This window comes from Talaromyces marneffei, chromosome 6, assembly GCF_009556855.1.
Source record: "Talaromyces marneffei chromosome 6, complete sequence".
NCBI lineage: Eukaryota > Fungi > Ascomycota > Eurotiomycetes > Eurotiales > Trichocomaceae > Talaromyces > Talaromyces marneffei.
The window spans coordinates 2,747,848-2,763,426 of record NC_072353.1 but is presented as its reverse complement, the minus strand read 5'-3'; the positions used below and the strand labels follow the sequence as shown (position 1 = coordinate 2,763,426).

General features: G+C 49.0%; 5 protein-coding genes across 5 annotated transcripts; 4 read left to right on the top strand and 1 right to left on the bottom strand.

Annotated features, from left to right (window-relative positions):
* Nucleotides 1–11: 11 nt before the first annotated feature.
* Nucleotides 12–1,682, top strand: EYB26_008493 (uncharacterized protein; the record flags this gene model as incomplete). The annotated part of the gene is made up of 2 exons (XM_054267746.1): nucleotides 12–232; nucleotides 293–1,682. The coding sequence occupies 2 exons, from the start codon at nucleotides 12–14 to the stop codon at nucleotides 1,680–1,682; spliced, it is 1,611 nt and encodes a 536-aa protein (XP_054123721.1).
* A 3,470-nt stretch (nucleotides 1,683–5,152) lies between these two features.
* EYB26_008492 (uncharacterized protein) lies at nucleotides 5,153–5,926 on the top strand (the record flags this gene model as incomplete). Its single annotated transcript, XM_054267745.1, has 1 exon — nucleotides 5,153–5,926. The coding sequence occupies one exon, from the start codon at nucleotides 5,153–5,155 to the stop codon at nucleotides 5,924–5,926; it is 774 nt and encodes a 257-aa protein (XP_054123720.1).
* A 1,143-nt stretch (nucleotides 5,927–7,069) lies between these two features.
* On the top strand, nucleotides 7,070–9,220 carry EYB26_008491 (uncharacterized protein; the record flags this gene model as incomplete). Its single annotated transcript, XM_054267744.1, has 2 exons — nucleotides 7,070–7,703; nucleotides 7,761–9,220. The coding sequence occupies 2 exons, from the start codon at nucleotides 7,070–7,072 to the stop codon at nucleotides 9,218–9,220; spliced, it is 2,094 nt and encodes a 697-aa protein (XP_054123719.1).
* A 205-nt stretch (nucleotides 9,221–9,425) lies between these two features.
* On the bottom strand, nucleotides 9,426–10,652 carry EYB26_008490 (uncharacterized protein; the record flags this gene model as incomplete). The annotated part of the gene is made up of 1 exon (XM_054267743.1): nucleotides 9,426–10,652. One exon carries the CDS (start codon nucleotides 10,650–10,652, stop codon nucleotides 9,426–9,428), a length of 1,227 nt encoding a protein of 408 aa, XP_054123718.1.
* Nucleotides 10,653–12,048: 1,396 nt separating this feature from the next.
* On the top strand, nucleotides 12,049–14,904 carry EYB26_008489 (uncharacterized protein; the record flags this gene model as incomplete). The annotated part of the gene is made up of 1 exon (XM_054267742.1): nucleotides 12,049–14,904. One exon carries the CDS (start codon nucleotides 12,049–12,051, stop codon nucleotides 14,902–14,904), a length of 2,856 nt encoding a protein of 951 aa, XP_054123717.1.
* Between the last annotated feature and the right edge of the window lie 675 nt (nucleotides 14,905–15,579).

The following is a 15,579-nucleotide window of genomic DNA, read 5'->3' as shown; positions in this document are numbered from 1 at the left end:
CTACACTCAAAATGAATTCCATGATCACGACGGCAACGTGGGTAAGGCGAGGAGTCGCTGCCCAATTTCCCACCAAATATGAGATTGATGAAGAAGAAATCAACCGGATATCGGAGATTGCGCGGATGCAATTGGAAGATGCAAAGGGAGATTTGAAGGCAGCAAAGGAGGGTGCGGATGGCGATGCAATGGATGAGGATACGAATGAGAAGACATCCAAAAAGACGTCAAAGTATGCATGATTTCTTTAAAGCAGTTTTTTTGGTGATCATACGAGCTAACGAACGAATAGAGACGAAGACCACGACGATGAAGACGATGATCTAAAAGAGTACAACCTTGACCATTACGACAGCGACGAAGTCGACGAAGACGGCGAAGAGGTCACCATGTTCGGCAACGTCAAATCTCTCGCTTACCACAAGCCAGGCGAGAAGGATCCATATCTCGAATTCCCGGAAGAAGACAACGACGAGGAGCGCGAGGAATTGCAAATTCTTGGAACAGACAACTTGTTAATAGCCGGCAAACTCGAGGATGAGGTTGCGCATCTTGAAGTCTATGTGTATGAAGACTCGGCGGATAATTTGTATGTGCATCACGACGTTATGCTTCCCGCCATCCCTCTTTGCGTTGAATGGCTCGATTTCCCGGTTGGAAAGAATGAAGAAGGGCGCACAAGTGGTAACTTTGTCGCTGTCGGTACTATGGAGCCTGATATTGAAATCTGGGACCTCGACATCGTCGACTGCATGTACCCGAACGCCATCCTCGGGGCTGGTGACGGCGACGATGACAAAGGTCTGAGCAAGAAGAAAAAGAAGAAATCCAAGAAAGCAAACGACGAATACCACGTTGATTCCGTCCTGGCGCTATCGGCAAACAGACAGCACCGAAATCTTTTGGCCTCTGCATCCGCCGATTTGACCGTCAAACTGTGGGATCTCAACACGCAAACATGCGCCAAATCATACAACTACCACAAGGATAAGATTTGCGCCCTTGACTGGAATCCGCGCGAATCTACCATCCTGTTAAGTGGAAGCTACGACCGTACCGTGGTTGCCGCTGATATGCGTACACCCGACGCAAAGGCGCCTCGTTGGCAGGTTGCTTCTGACGTGGAGAACTTGCGCTGGGATCCTCATGACCCCAACTTCTTCTACGTAACCACTGACACAGGTCTCGTCTACAAATACGATGCACGCAACGCACCTGCTACACCCGCTGAATCCAAGCCCGTCTGGACATTGCAAGCGCACGATGACTCCGTCTCATCCTTTGACATCAACCCACGCGTCCCCGGTTTTCTGGTCACCGGCTCAACAGACAAGCAAGTCAAGATCTGGGACACGGCCAATGATAAACCTAACATGGTCGTCAGCCGAAAACTAGAAGTTGGCAAGGTCTTCTCAACTTCGTTCGCGCCAGACCCAGAAGTTAGTTTCCGTCTTGCTGTTGCCGGCAGCAAGGGCGTCGTGCAGGTGTGGGATACTTCTACGAATGCGGCTGTGCGTCGTGCGTTTGTTGGTCGTATTCCGGATCTTGTTGCTGGAGATGAGGGGGAGATCAAGGAAAGGATTCTGGGGGTTAACCAGAATGATGACAGTGATTCGTCGGATGGTGAGGAGGGTGATGGCGGTGACAATAAGGAAGGATGGGAGTCGATGGAGGAGGATTAGATACGATTTTGCAAGACTATATAGTTATGTATCGCGAAAATGAGATACCCGTCTGTACATTCTCTTTGCGTAGCTTAAAATTATACCAGTCAGACGATAGTCTGTCTGTTGTTTTCCAACCATCAGAGTTCACCTGGTGATAGGGTGGTGGGTACATCCGATGAGAATTTCCCTTTTCGTCCTTATCAAGTATCAACCTTCTATACATAGTATTGATAGATGCATATATACAACCTAAACCCCTCAAAAAGAATGATTCCTCTAAAATCGTCCATCCACGTAAGTAAACATGGTCGAATTCATAACCGTCAACGGCGCAACGCTCGCCTATGCAATCAACCGGCCCTGCATCAGCGCCAGTAATGATAACCCTCCACGGCGGCCGAGAAATGGGTACATACTTCCCCTTCCTCTCTCATATGTATCAACTAGCTAACAAAGGGAAATAGGAGACCGCAGATCAGATCACAAATTCTACAGCCAACTATCCCCTCATCTCCGCATAGTCTCCGCCTACCCTGAAAACCTCCGGATCTTGAGGAATTCAAGAATTTTCTCTCCAGTAACGTAAAGTCAAACTGGGATGGTTTGATAAGGTGGTATGGATGGCGGATTGAAAAATTTGGACTGCCTAATAGTACCTAGATACAGAGGAACGTTCCCACGACAGGGGATGTTACATATAACACGATCTTACGATTTTCGGCAGTGAAGCTTCGGGGAAATTCTAAGGATCATGTTTCTCGCATAGTGGAGGAGCGTTTTGATACAAACGCATGTAACAATGTTAAGGTCATTGGATATGAGAACGCGTCTGTTGGTATGTTGCATGGACTGGACGAGGAGTCTTCAAGCACGAAATACAAGATGGCTTTTGGTATTTACCGCCGGAGCTATGGTGCTTTAACCCGACAGGGCACTGTTGGTGCGGTTGATAATCCCATTGGGTTGCATGAGTCAGTTATTCGACATCTATGAACGTATTCACATCCTTGCAAGGAAGCCTTGAAAGGGGACTCAATTGTGGCCTTTGAGAAAAGAGGTTGGGAGGGAAGGGGGGTTGTCGGATAGAAATGCCTCCTCTCCTGTTTACTGCCTCCTGCCCGCTGCCTCCTGTCTACTGTCTCCTGCACAGTCTGTCTATCTCCTTGCTATCAGTCGATTTTATCTCTATCCCCTCTTCCTTGCTCTGACCTAGGTGGCCAGCTTTTCTGATTAGATCTTATAATCTGGAATGTCGGCGCCTGTGTTGGCTTTCCGGTACACGGGAATAGGTGTACGTTGAGTGGGGGGTTGACATGTATCCAGAATCTGGGGTAGGACAGTGGCCTTTGGCGGGGATTGTCGGATAGACAAGTCTTGTCGAAAGTTAGATATGCTGCGCTCTCAAATCAGTATCACTTCCCATTAGCACAACGTTATCAGTTCATCCGACTGTCCGACATAGATACTTGAGATATACGGAGTATACTATGTATGTTCCGAAATGTAGTACGTATCTAGGGGTTGGAAGATCATTAGCCCTGCCCCGCCAGGATGGAGTAGATCATCGGCCGATACGCTCATGACAGACTACTCCGTATGTTTGGCAGATAACTAGATAAATGACATGTAGATGTCATGATAGCTCCTCATCGGGCACGCCAACCATGTCAGATGCAGAATCGGCAGGTAGTATCGCTGCTGACTTCGATGTCCGTTTAGCAGTACAGGTGACTCGACTGTTGACACGGGTCCCCTCCATATGAGGATCCAGGGTTACTCCGTTGTACAAGATTCCAGCCACGCGATATACACAGTTGCAACTTGTGCTTACAGAATGACAGAAGGGTCGTTTGACATGTCACCTAGGGTTACTCTGTTGTAGTGGTGTTATCTCTATCATAGTACTATGTTAAATTGGCCCCGAAGGTGACGGGGTGCTAGTCTCCTTCGGGACTAGCACGGGTTTAGTATCCTTCTAGATTTGGACTAGCGTGAATGCCTGAAACGAGGTTCCTTTCCTTGAAGTGATGCCTTGAAGGGAGAAAGAACTCAATGCATGAGGCAAATAAGCGCTATGACCTGTCGTATTCATATTAATCTTCCCTAGTTAGCACTGACTTAGCAGCAGTCTAATGTTACAATTCGACACGCCAGTGTGCCAGACCCCTGCCGTTTGGGCGGGCTCTGCGGGCTGATTGGCTGCAAGGCGGGAACACACGATTCCTCCTCCTACTGTAGTAAAGTTGTAAAGTTGCCAGGGCCACGCAAGGATCTGCGCCGTTTCAGCGCTTGCTGTTTGCTGTTTGATGTTTGGTTTTTCGGTCTATGCCGGCTAATGGTTACGCGCCGACTCTACGATGTGCCCTGGAAATTGCGTGACAAAATTCTCGATGCTCTTGGAGGAAAGTAGTAGAACGGACTGCTGTGAGACAGTGTGAGACTGTGAGTAGAATTGAATATACCATACCATACCCACCCCGCTTGATGCTAAGAAACGATTGGGCGCCCAATCAAATCTAGGTTTTCCCTTAGCGGAAACACTGAAACGGCCCGTCAGGTACGTACTTGCAGTGTACGGAGTACGTGGTACAGTACCGTAATACTATGTATACTAACGGACACAGTACGAGCAAGTGGCAAAGGTACATCCGTGGATCGGGCACCCCAACCGTCTCTGTGCTACCAAGAGAAGCCACGACCCTTCGGCCATCCAATAAACACGACAATAATATACCGAACGGGCCTTGCCACCAACCACAGGTCGCCAAAAAGTCGGCCACGAAACGAACCGTTCTGTGTCGACCAGGGTGGCGCCCGAACAAGTCCAGAACTTTCAGTGCTCTTTCCACTCCACTCTCTAACTAATCTCTATAGTCTATAAGTTACTAACTAACTAACCTAACCGGTCTTCCCATTAAACTACCAGCTATGGGTCTCGTCACGGGGCCCGCTCATCCTCTTCTTCCATCCTCTGTGCCGCGAACTCGTTTTCCCTCTCTAACTAAGTCTTGTCTTCTTCACATGGTCGCTTCACTCTCTAGTCACCATCTTCATTCCTTTACTTGACTTTGCGTGCCTTGCAAGAGTGTGGTATTCCCCCCTCTCTGCCTTCCTTTCTCTACATCTGCGTGTCCTGGTTGTCCGCTCCTTTCTCCCTCAACAATCTTATCCCGTTACTCCTGCGTGCTTCGTGACGACGCACTCCTTGATTGTCGTCTTGTATGCCAAAGTCATACAAATAACCCTCGACCACACCCGACTGATCGATTGCAGAGCAATCTTTCCACCTTCCTTGAGTCGAATTACGAAGTCTGCATCAACCCCTGCACCGCAGCTAAGACTCAGTTCGACAACAGCCATTATCAAAACCAAAGATCTGTGATCTTCCGTGACCGCTCAATAAAACGATCCTAGACTGGACTTTAGGATCACTACTTCCGACAGAAAATAAAAAGAAAAACTCGACGAAGCTCGCAACAGACATTATGGCAGCCACTATCACCCGCGCTTTCACCAAACGCACCAAGAGACCGGAAATCTCAACTCCCATGCCATACCGCGATGGCCAGGTAAAGTATGCGCCCGGCACCATCCGTCGTGGCAAGATTTCCGGGCCTGTGGAACTCCTATCGGCTACCAACCCGCTGGTGTACAACGCCCCTGATCTTGCCCTCGCCTCTGCAGTGTCATCATCTTCGTCCTCCTCATCGCTTCGGTCTTCTGATGACAGCGATGCCACACCTTTCTCCCCCATAACGCCAGTATCGGCTGAGCCGGAGGTCCCCATGGAGCCAAACCATTTGTCTGGATACTTTCCCAAGCGATCGGCGACTATCGCCAGCACGCCTCGCTCTTCGACATCTTCGACGGGCGTAGATGCGCCTAGCGTGCCAAAACGTGCGCTGTCGCATACGAAGAAATCGCATCAGGACCTTGCGCGAAAGCGTTCTGTGTCGAGAATGTCTCCGCCACCATCTTCTCTGGCCACAGCTACGACTACGACCCGTCGCAGCCAAGACCGGTCTTTTGCACCGGTGCCTGAATATGCAGAGCACCCATTCAGCCGCGAACTCGATAAGGTGAATGAAGTGGCGGAGGACTTTGGTGCGTTGAAACTTTTGGAAGAGGAGGAACAGATTCTTATCAACAAAGGCTTGAAAAAGTTTTCGCTCGACGACTATCTTTGCGAAATTGAAGAGCTCTACGGCGGTGTGTTTGACGATAATATCGGTTCTATGGCAAGTCATACGTGGTTCTGAGAACTTCCTTCGGCGCCATGTTTGTTTTGCTTTTTGCACCTCTGCCACGATTAAATTCGACGACTCTACGATATCCCACCGCTCCGCAACAAGATTTGCGATAAGAATTTGTCTGTCCTTGTTTCTATACACAGTGAATGATTCTCACTTTACGATCCTTCTCGGTTTCCTTTTTTTTTTGTCGGTTTCGGAAGTACATACCATGGGGTTATAGGTTTTGTTTTGCTTTCTCCTGCCATGGGCAGGGTTTTCCGTTTTACTTTGCTCTGCAAGGGCAAACATTCATGCACATATTTAACATGATTTTTTGCTTGGTTACGTTATATCCCCCATTGACTCGCCCGCCATGTTGGGCTCAGCACATGCTATTTGTAACAGATAACAAAAATGCAATGCATATATCCTTACCATATTCACTCTGGAGGAAGAAGCAATATGTAGACAGATAAACTCTTTGTAACTGAGTAAGTTATACTCAAAAGTATCATCCGGAAGACTCTTCCGAATCCCACTGCCTAGATTTCAAGACGATGTCAAACAATAATTCCTTCATGACGTTCAAATAAAGTCCAAACTCGAATTCCTGCTTATCAGATAACAAACCAATTTTGCCTCTTCTGGCAATATCACTTTCCTAGCGTGACTCCTTTAACACCAAATGACACGAAGCGAGCAACACACAGAAAGAATTTGCAGTTCACCGCCTTTGTCTTCTGCAGGGTGGAGCACTGAGCCTCTGCCTACCATAGAGGCCCCACTCCAAATTTTTTCTTCCTATCGTCACTTGGCTTTACCCGCGGCTGTCAACCTCATCAAACATGACTTGGTGTCTCTGTTTATCTATTGTCTGTTAAGACACTATCTTTTTCTAGAACCTTTTTTTTATTTATTTAATTTCTTTGTTTTATCTATGATTTCTATCTATTCTTTATAGATGCTGTCAGGCAGACAGTGCTGAGTTGACCAACACGCTGTTGGTCTGTGCCGTCTGTCGTGTGTCTCTTTTATATCTGCTTGAGACTGCTTGAATAGACTATCAACTTCAACCTCAAAGAACAATCTAAGCTGTGAGGCTACCTGCCCTGCCTGGATAAAATTGTGATGGCTGTCCTCCCTCCTACCAACCGCACATCAACCGCCAACATGCCAATCACATCATCACCCCCGCCCTCCATCCTCAAATCGTCGAAATCATCCAAATCATCCAAGAAGGTTTCGTCAACTGCAGGCAAGAAACGGAAAATAGTAGTTATAGATTTGGAATCCTCCCCCGAACCATCGTCCGTGCCTCTATCCGATGCCGCCCGGGGTGATGGCCCGGCCCCCAAGCGTGCCAGGGTGCAGTTCGACGATAGCGCAGATGTCAAACATACAAGTCGAACGGTAGAAGATGTCGCGCCACTAGAAAAAAGCGCCGCTCTTGTCCGAGAGGAAATCCGCAGAGCTATTCAGCGACATGTCTCCGGCGTGGATAGCGAAGGGTACGATCAGATTAAAGAGATTTTCACTACGGACCCCAAAGAAACCTCAGATGAGGAGAGTCCTGATATTCCGAGCCCTACTTCGATGAAGAGACATATGATGGGTTTGCTGTCGAATGTTGCTGCGTTGAATAGGGACTGCTCGGGTCTGGTTCATGCGGTTTTGGGCAGTGAATGGGTTGGTCGGGATGAGTCGTACGTCAAGCTGTTTGTTCGGTTCTTGGGAAATTTAGCTGCGACCCATACGGGATACATGCGGGTGGTGCTGAAGATGCTGGTTACTTATTTTGGAGAGAGTAAGCTTCTCATCCCTCTCATGGTGAAAGAAGAAAGAATTGTGCTGACAGTCATAGTCCCCAAAGGAACCGGCAGACTACCCGGATATGCGAGCGTCTCACATGAGGATATTTATGATCGAGTGCATATGGCGTTGCGATATATTATGCAGCTGCTTCCTGCAGGAAGTAGCACGTTGTCGCCTTTATTGTCGCAGCAGTTTCCTTTTGATACAGATTCCGCGAGAGCCAATGTGTTTTATACTCGTAATCTTATCAAAGTGATCGACTACGCCCCGGAACTACGAGGTGATATATTGTCGCTGATTACCGAAAGGTTGATCAAAATCGACGTACAGATTCAAGTCGATATGGAAGATTTTGAAGATGAAGTGGGTGAAGATATTCTCGAAGAGCTCGCCCGCCCTTTTGAAATCGAGTACATTGATGAAGAAGATTCAGACGATGAATCAATACTCAGCGATGACGAAGCCGATGCAGAGGCTAAACGGTTACAAACTGTCAAAGATAATATCAGCAAGGTCGATTCGATGATTGATCAACTGTTTGAATATTACTCGACGCATTTCCAGCATGGTACAGACGCTGTAAAGCTCCAAACACTGGATTTGTTGATTCATCATTTCGTCAGCTATATTCTCCCGACATACCGATCCCGTCATACGCAATTTCTCCTCTTTCATTTCTCGCAATCTACCCCTGATCTTGTGGACAAATTTGTCACGTCATGCATGGAGATTATCAACAGCAAGTCTCGCTCACCTATTATGCGTCAATCGGCAGCGGCATATTTAGGAAGTTTCGTGGCACGAGGAAAACATCTATCCTCTCGCGCCGTCCGGGATATATTCGAAATGTTGGGCAAGAATCTAAGCAATCTGCTAGAAACCTACGAGCGAAACTGCCACGGGCCCAATCTTCGTGGCTACGGACCGTTCTACGCCTCCATGCAAGCACTCCTGTACATATTCTGCTTTCGCTGGAGAGATTTGACAACGACCGCCGAAGAAAACGACGGGATCGAAGACGAAGATCCCGATTTAGAGGACGTCACATTCCCCGAAGCCGTCCGCGATCCTCTGTATCGAGCCATACACTCGCGTTTGAATCCATTGAAAATCTGCTCACCCGCCATCGTGACTGAATTCGCACGGATAGCGCACCACCTGGGCTTCATGTACATTTATACGCTGCTCGAATCCAACAAGCGCCTGCGCGTATCCTCCTTCCGCAGTATCACCACTCTCTCTGACCCGCGATTTAGTATCGTCGAACGCGAGACTCGCGCCGGCAACGACGGCGCCGATGTGCTAGACGCTTATTTCCCGTTTGATCCGTACCAACTACCTCGCAGCAGACGGTGGTTGGAAGGTGACTACATAGAGTGGCGCGGCATTCCGGGCGTTGATGATCAGGCCGATGATGATTCGGATAGCGCTGCTGAGCAGGATGTTGATGTTGATGATGACGATGACGATGATCCTACGGCTACTGATGACGAGGATGATCTGTCTTAATATGTACTAGGTACTCGTTGAATAAGATGATCTACCCAATAAATAAATAAATAAATAAAATAAATATATATGTAATATACAAATCCATATGCTATGCGTACCATTTTTATCCCGCAAATAAAACAATCCAAAACACAACGCTAACCGCTAACAATGCATAGTCCTCCCCTTCGGGAAGGGCGACAGAGAGAGAGAGACGGAGAGGTTAAGAATGATCAAAAATAGCCTTCATCTCCGCACAAGCCGCCTCATAAAAAACATTAATCTTCCCCTGATCCCGGAAGGGGTTGGGACTCTTATCCCATGCATGCGGCACCTTCTCAACCATCATAGCCCTCACTTTTTTACCCATTTTTTCCAAGCGGCGCACGAAGCGTTGCCCTTCGTGGAGGAGCATGTCCCATTCACACGTGTACAGGAATATGTCGTGCGGCAAGCCGGCGGCGAGGATTTCGTCCGATGCTCGTTCGGGGGATGCGAAGGGGGAGAAGCGCTCGGTGCGGTCGGGGAGGTAGGATTCGTCGAAGAGGGTGGTTAGGAACGAGGGCATCGTTTTCCCGGGGATTACGCTCATTGCCCTCCTGTGGGCGCGCGAGGCTACGAAGTCGAGAAGTGGGTACCATGCGAAGGTCGCCACGATTTGCAGGTTTCCCTGGCCACTGACAAGATTCTGCGTTGAGTCTAGTGGTTCGACGACATTCACGATGTCGCTGCCCGCGTCGTTCTGGATTCGGTGCTGCAGTCGTAAAGGCACGGTTATGGCGAGGTTGCCGCCGGATGAGAAGCCCGTGAGCACGATGCGCGATGCGTCGATCCCTAGTTCACCGGCATGAGCGGCCAGATACAGCAGGGCTTCGACGCCGTCGTCCACGGCTGCAGGGAAAGGGCGTTCGGGCGCAAGTCTGTATTCGACGGAGACAAACACGGCGTCGGTTTCCTTGAGGACGCATTTCGCCCAGTAGGAATCATCTGTTGCAGAGCCCAAAGTGAATCCGCCGCCGTGGAAATTCACGACGACGGGAAACGGCCGTTGGGAGTCCGTTGACGACGATGGCCGGTGAGATTTGTTTTTGTATTGCCAATACGAAGCCGGGCAGTAGAAATACAAATCCACCGTTCGCCCCCTCGTGCTAAACGGGATGCGCCGAACGAATGATGGTCGTGGAGGTCGAGACCCGCCGATCGTGTGAAAGAACATGCCGATGGACATTAGGAAGCGCCATATTGAGGCTTGGAGGTACAGCCATGAGCGACTGTGAGTGCGTTGTGTTGTGGTTGTTGTCATGATTGTGCCGGTTCCATCTTCGGCCTCGTCGGGGTCGTGCGTGTGTGACGAGAATTCGGTCGGGAGGTGGAAGTCGGAAGTTGAGGGTTTTGTGGTGCCGTTGTAGGGATGGGAGGGAGAGTGCTCGTCTTCGCGCAGGCTGTCCATTGCGAATTCGATGCTTGATGTTGATGCCGATTTCATACAAGATGGTTGTTGATCGTGTGCCGGGGGTACTGACTGGAACGTCAGTCGGAAGGTGAGTCGGTGCGTAGTCGGATAGGTAACAGCTGCCGGGTTCCGTGATAAGCCTGAAATCAATGGCGATGATTCTCTCCGTGGGCTATTTTACTCTTGAAGAGTTATGTACAATAGAAAAGGAATCATTGAAAGTATAGAGCCGAGGTGCTCTGTAAAAGGAGGGTATTAATATTCGCCAAGAAGCACTTACATGGCCAAGTACTATGAGGCACACGTAATGCAGGCCCATCTTCGATTGGAACACCACTCGCAATACGAGCGGTACGGAGGATGGTTCTAGCCACAGTTCCAGAAGGAGTTTATTTCGTCCGAATTTCTTACTCTTGCTTGCTACATGCGTATTCCTTATTCATGCAAATATTTATTCCCAAGGTAAACATGGGTATTTTAGACTAGTAGTTGTCCATGTACAGTATATGTATATGTATATGGAGCGTACTACGTCATCTGCCTTATCGCAAGCGGCCGCTCATGGATGGAATGGATGGAATGTTCCCACCCAGTCTAGGCTCCAGAGCCAGGGCAGAGGAAACATACTCCAGTGCTATTACTGAGTATCCTTTATATTTCTTTCCATCGTCGATCAAGGCATTCTTATGTGCAAACAAGGCAGCACACAGCTACACACGCGAAATAAGAAGAAAGGAAGATACGACAAAACTTAACAGTGTTGGCTGCGGCGCTAAGTTAGTTAAATGTATTACATCATCCACGCCTATCCGCGAGTCTAAAAGAGAGCCTCGTGCTTCTTCCATCCTTCGCCAAAGCTTGATTTGGTCGTTCTTTCATCTTCTGAATATAGCATCAGGCACCACTATCCAGTCAAAGTCTGGGCTGATGTCGTCGTGAACGCCCTGCTTTTGCCAGACTACTTGAAAGACAGACTTCTGCCTTGTTCAATTCCAGTTATCCGATTAGGTTTACCTATCAGATTTCTTGATGCCGGCCGTGCGACTGGCCAGACCACTGACTAACGACCAATTGATTGGCTGTTGTTCCTTTACGTACATACCCCTCCGCCAACTTACGACCAGGAACAGATAGTCGCAAGCTATTTAATCAATTGCTCAGCAAAACAGATTGCTGAATCAGCGGTCAATTTTTGCAGTGAGTGTTGTTATTCGTCTCTCCAACTTAAAAAGGCGGGCTAATCAGAGTAAATCCGTCTAGTTAGTTAAGTTACGGTGGTCCGTTCTGACACAGCACCCCCGCCAACTTCCCAGTTTATTCCTCCCCCTCGTTTTTTCTTCTGCTTCACACACACCTGACACGCCCACGGGCTCGACTCGCTTTGACCGACAAAATGTCAGGCATCAGACGCGCTCTCTCCAGAATCCGCGGTAAACATGAAGGTGCCGCCGGCGATGAGGAAAGCAGCAGCAATGGCGGAAGTGCTTCGCACTCGCACTCCCCCCGCCGCTCGCTGGTCGGCTTCCTGCGCGATCGTGAAGATATCTCCTCCTCCGATGACCTGTCAGACGACTCGTCAGGACCAATGAGTAAAAACCAGCAAAAACGACTTGCTCGCCAACAAGCTCGGCAGGCCAAAAGTCGTCTGAGTGCAGAACTCAGAAATGACTCCGAACAACGTCATATCGAAAAGGAGGAAGAAATCGCGCGTGAAGAGACGACCGAAATGAAGGAACGGTATGGCGATTTGCCGCTTGTCCAAAGTCAGGAACGAACTGGTGAACCGCGTTTGAAGTTCACTGATATTTCGACCGATTTGATTGGCAAGGAGGTCACGTTTACTGCCCGTTTGCATATTATTCGTAACATAAGCGCCAAGTTGGTGTTTCTGGTGTTTCGTCAGCAGCTTACTACCTTCCAAGGTGTGCTTCATGCCGAAGAAGGTAAGAAGTCGTTGGGTATGGTACATTGGGCCGAACGCCTGCGGACCGGGACAATTGTTCGCGTCCGCGGTATCATGCAGTCTCCAGCTGTTCCGGTTCTGGGATGTACCTACCACGATATCGAACTCTCCATTGAACAGCTCCACGTTGTCGTCCGTCGTGAAGCCTCCGTTCCTTTCTCGGTCTATGAAGCTGAGATTCGCACCGAAGAAGAAGACCATGTCGAGGGTCGTTATAGCCACATCCCCGATCGCACTCGTTTGTCGAATCGTATTCTTGATCTTCGAACCGGTACTGCGCAGGCTATTTTCCGTCTCCAGTCCGCTGTTGGTAACCTCTGGCGTGCTGCTCTCGACGAGCGAGGGTTCATTGAAATACACACTCCCAAGCTGCAAGGCTCCGCAACAGAATCCGGTGCAAGTGTGTTTCAATTGAACTATTTTGGTCGCCCTGCTTTCCTTGCTCAGAGCCCTCAATTGGCCAAGCAGATGGCAATCGCCTCTGACTTTGACCGCGTGTATGAAATTGGGGCTGTCTTCCGAGCAGAAAACTCCAATACTCATCGTCATTTAACTGAATACACTGGTCTGGATATCGAGATGGCTATTGAGGAGCACTACCACGAAATGCTCGAGACCATCGATGCAGTTCTAAGGAACATCATCACTGGAATCTACAGCAAGTACCGTCGTGAAGTTGAAGCCGTCAAGCATCAGTTCCCCTCGGAAGACGTCGTTCTGGCGGAAAAAACCCCCGTCATTCCATTCCAAGAAGCTGTCGCACTTCTCAATGATTCTGGCTGGCGCGGTGAGGATGGTGAATTGATTCCCGCCGACGAGGATTTGCACACACGCGACGAAATTCGACTGGGAGAGTTGGTCAAGGAGAAGTATGGTACCGATTACTACATCATCGACAAATTCCCCGTGTCTGCTCGTCCGTTTTATACCATGCCCGACCCCTATGATTCCCGCTATACAAATTCCTTTGATATGTTTGTCCGTGGTCAAGAGATTGTGTCTGGTGGTCAGCGTATCCATGACCCTACAATGCTGGAAGAAAACATGAAAAAAGTCGGCATCGACCCAAGCGCCATGGAGGACTACCTTGAAGGCTTCCGATGGGGAGCACCGCCCCATGCTGGTGCTGGTGTCGGTCTCGAACGTTTCGTCATGCTTCTTTTGAAACTCGGCAATATCCGTCTTGCCTCTCTCTTCCATCGCGATCCCAAGAGCTTCCCAGCGAAGCCACCTGTCCTACAACTCCGTCACAGCGAATCTTCGACTATCGACCCAACGTGGCAGAAAGAAGACCGTGGTCGCAGAATCAGCGACGAAAAAGAATACCAGCCTCTTGTCGAGCTCATTGCTAACTATGGCGATGCGACATCCACATCCTGGACAGACGAGCGATACCAAATCTGGCGAGATCCCTTCACTGGTGCAGCCGTTTCGTACGTTCCCAGCTACAGCTATGCGATTATTCCTGGCGACCCACTTTGCGACCCGAGTCAATACAACCGAGTCATTAGCTCATTCTTGCACTGGCTCAAACGCGAAACTAAGCTCAAACCCATCTGGATTCTGGTTTCACCTGCTGTTGAGGAGCTTCTTGGTGAGAAATTGGGTTGGCGAAGCCTGTCTTGCATTGCCGAGGAGCGCGTTGACCCCAGTCGTAACCTGATGGCTTCTGACACTGAAGTCGCTCGAAAGATCCGACATGCCGAGAACGAGGGCGTCAAACTTGTCGATGTTCCCCATGGAGAACTTCCACCAGACGAGATCCGAACAAAGATCGACAAACGCATCCAGGACTGGTTGGCCAACCGTAAGGGCACCCAGATCCATCTGTCAGAAATCGCTCCCTGGCGCGACTACGAGCACCGCTGGTATTTCTATGCCACCGACAAGGAAGGAAACATCGCCGCATTTGTGGCCTTGGCCATGCTCGCCCCCCGCCATGGTATGCAAGTGAAATACAGCCTCGATTTCCCCGACGCCCCCAACGGTACAATCGAGCACATCGTCACCCACGCGATTCAAACCGCATCCAAGTCAGGCGTCAAGTCACTCACTTTCGGCGCTGGTGCAACCGCCCAATTGACTCCGGGTCATCACATGAAGGGCGCCAAAGTGCGCATGCTGCAGCATACCTACGAGGCAGTCGCGAAGCAGTTCCATCTCACGCGCAAGAGCGAGTTCCGTATGAAGTTGGGGGCACACGAGGAGCCGTTGTATATTGCTTATCCGCCTCAAGGACTGGGATCGCGTGGTATTCGAGCTATTATGAATTTCTTTGAGGATTAATCTGGCATTCCCCATAAATTTGCACCGTACACGAGAAATGGTTGAAGGGTTGCGAAGATCGAAGTAAATAGAAAAGAATAGAGAAAGAGCGCGGGGAATGTACTTTATGTACGTAACTGCTGTTCGTGCACGTGTGGCTTACCCATCCCAGTCTCCAGTGTCATCATTGGTCTTTGCCCATTGGCCCATGTCCGATCACATCCATACGGAGTAGTCTTTTTGTCATTTGCTGCTCAGCTCATGTTTGATTCGTTTTCGTCTTGTTTTCTTTTTTTTTTTTTTTTCCTTTTTTTTTTAATTGACCCAAGCATATTCCCCTCTTGTATGTTGATTTCATGTCTTGCTTCTAACATATGTATGTAGTGATGGCTCTCCTTTTGATTAGCTGTTGATAAGAATAGCTAGTTATAGGATTTCTATCTATTGCATAATATTTCTTGCATGAAAATAGGAATCACTTATAATCTCTAGCCTCGAGTTTTCGGCTTCGATAGTCAGGGTCTCATGCTTCAATTTGTGCTTACCTTACGTAGATATGAAGGTCGTATGTGTATAAATCTGGGGGTATGAAAGTCAAATAAATATGAATAATCGGAAGGCAAACTCCAGTCTTGTTAATACGCGGTTAAATAAAAGCTTTAGATCCCTACGGCCTTCCCGGAGTGAAATTGTGCG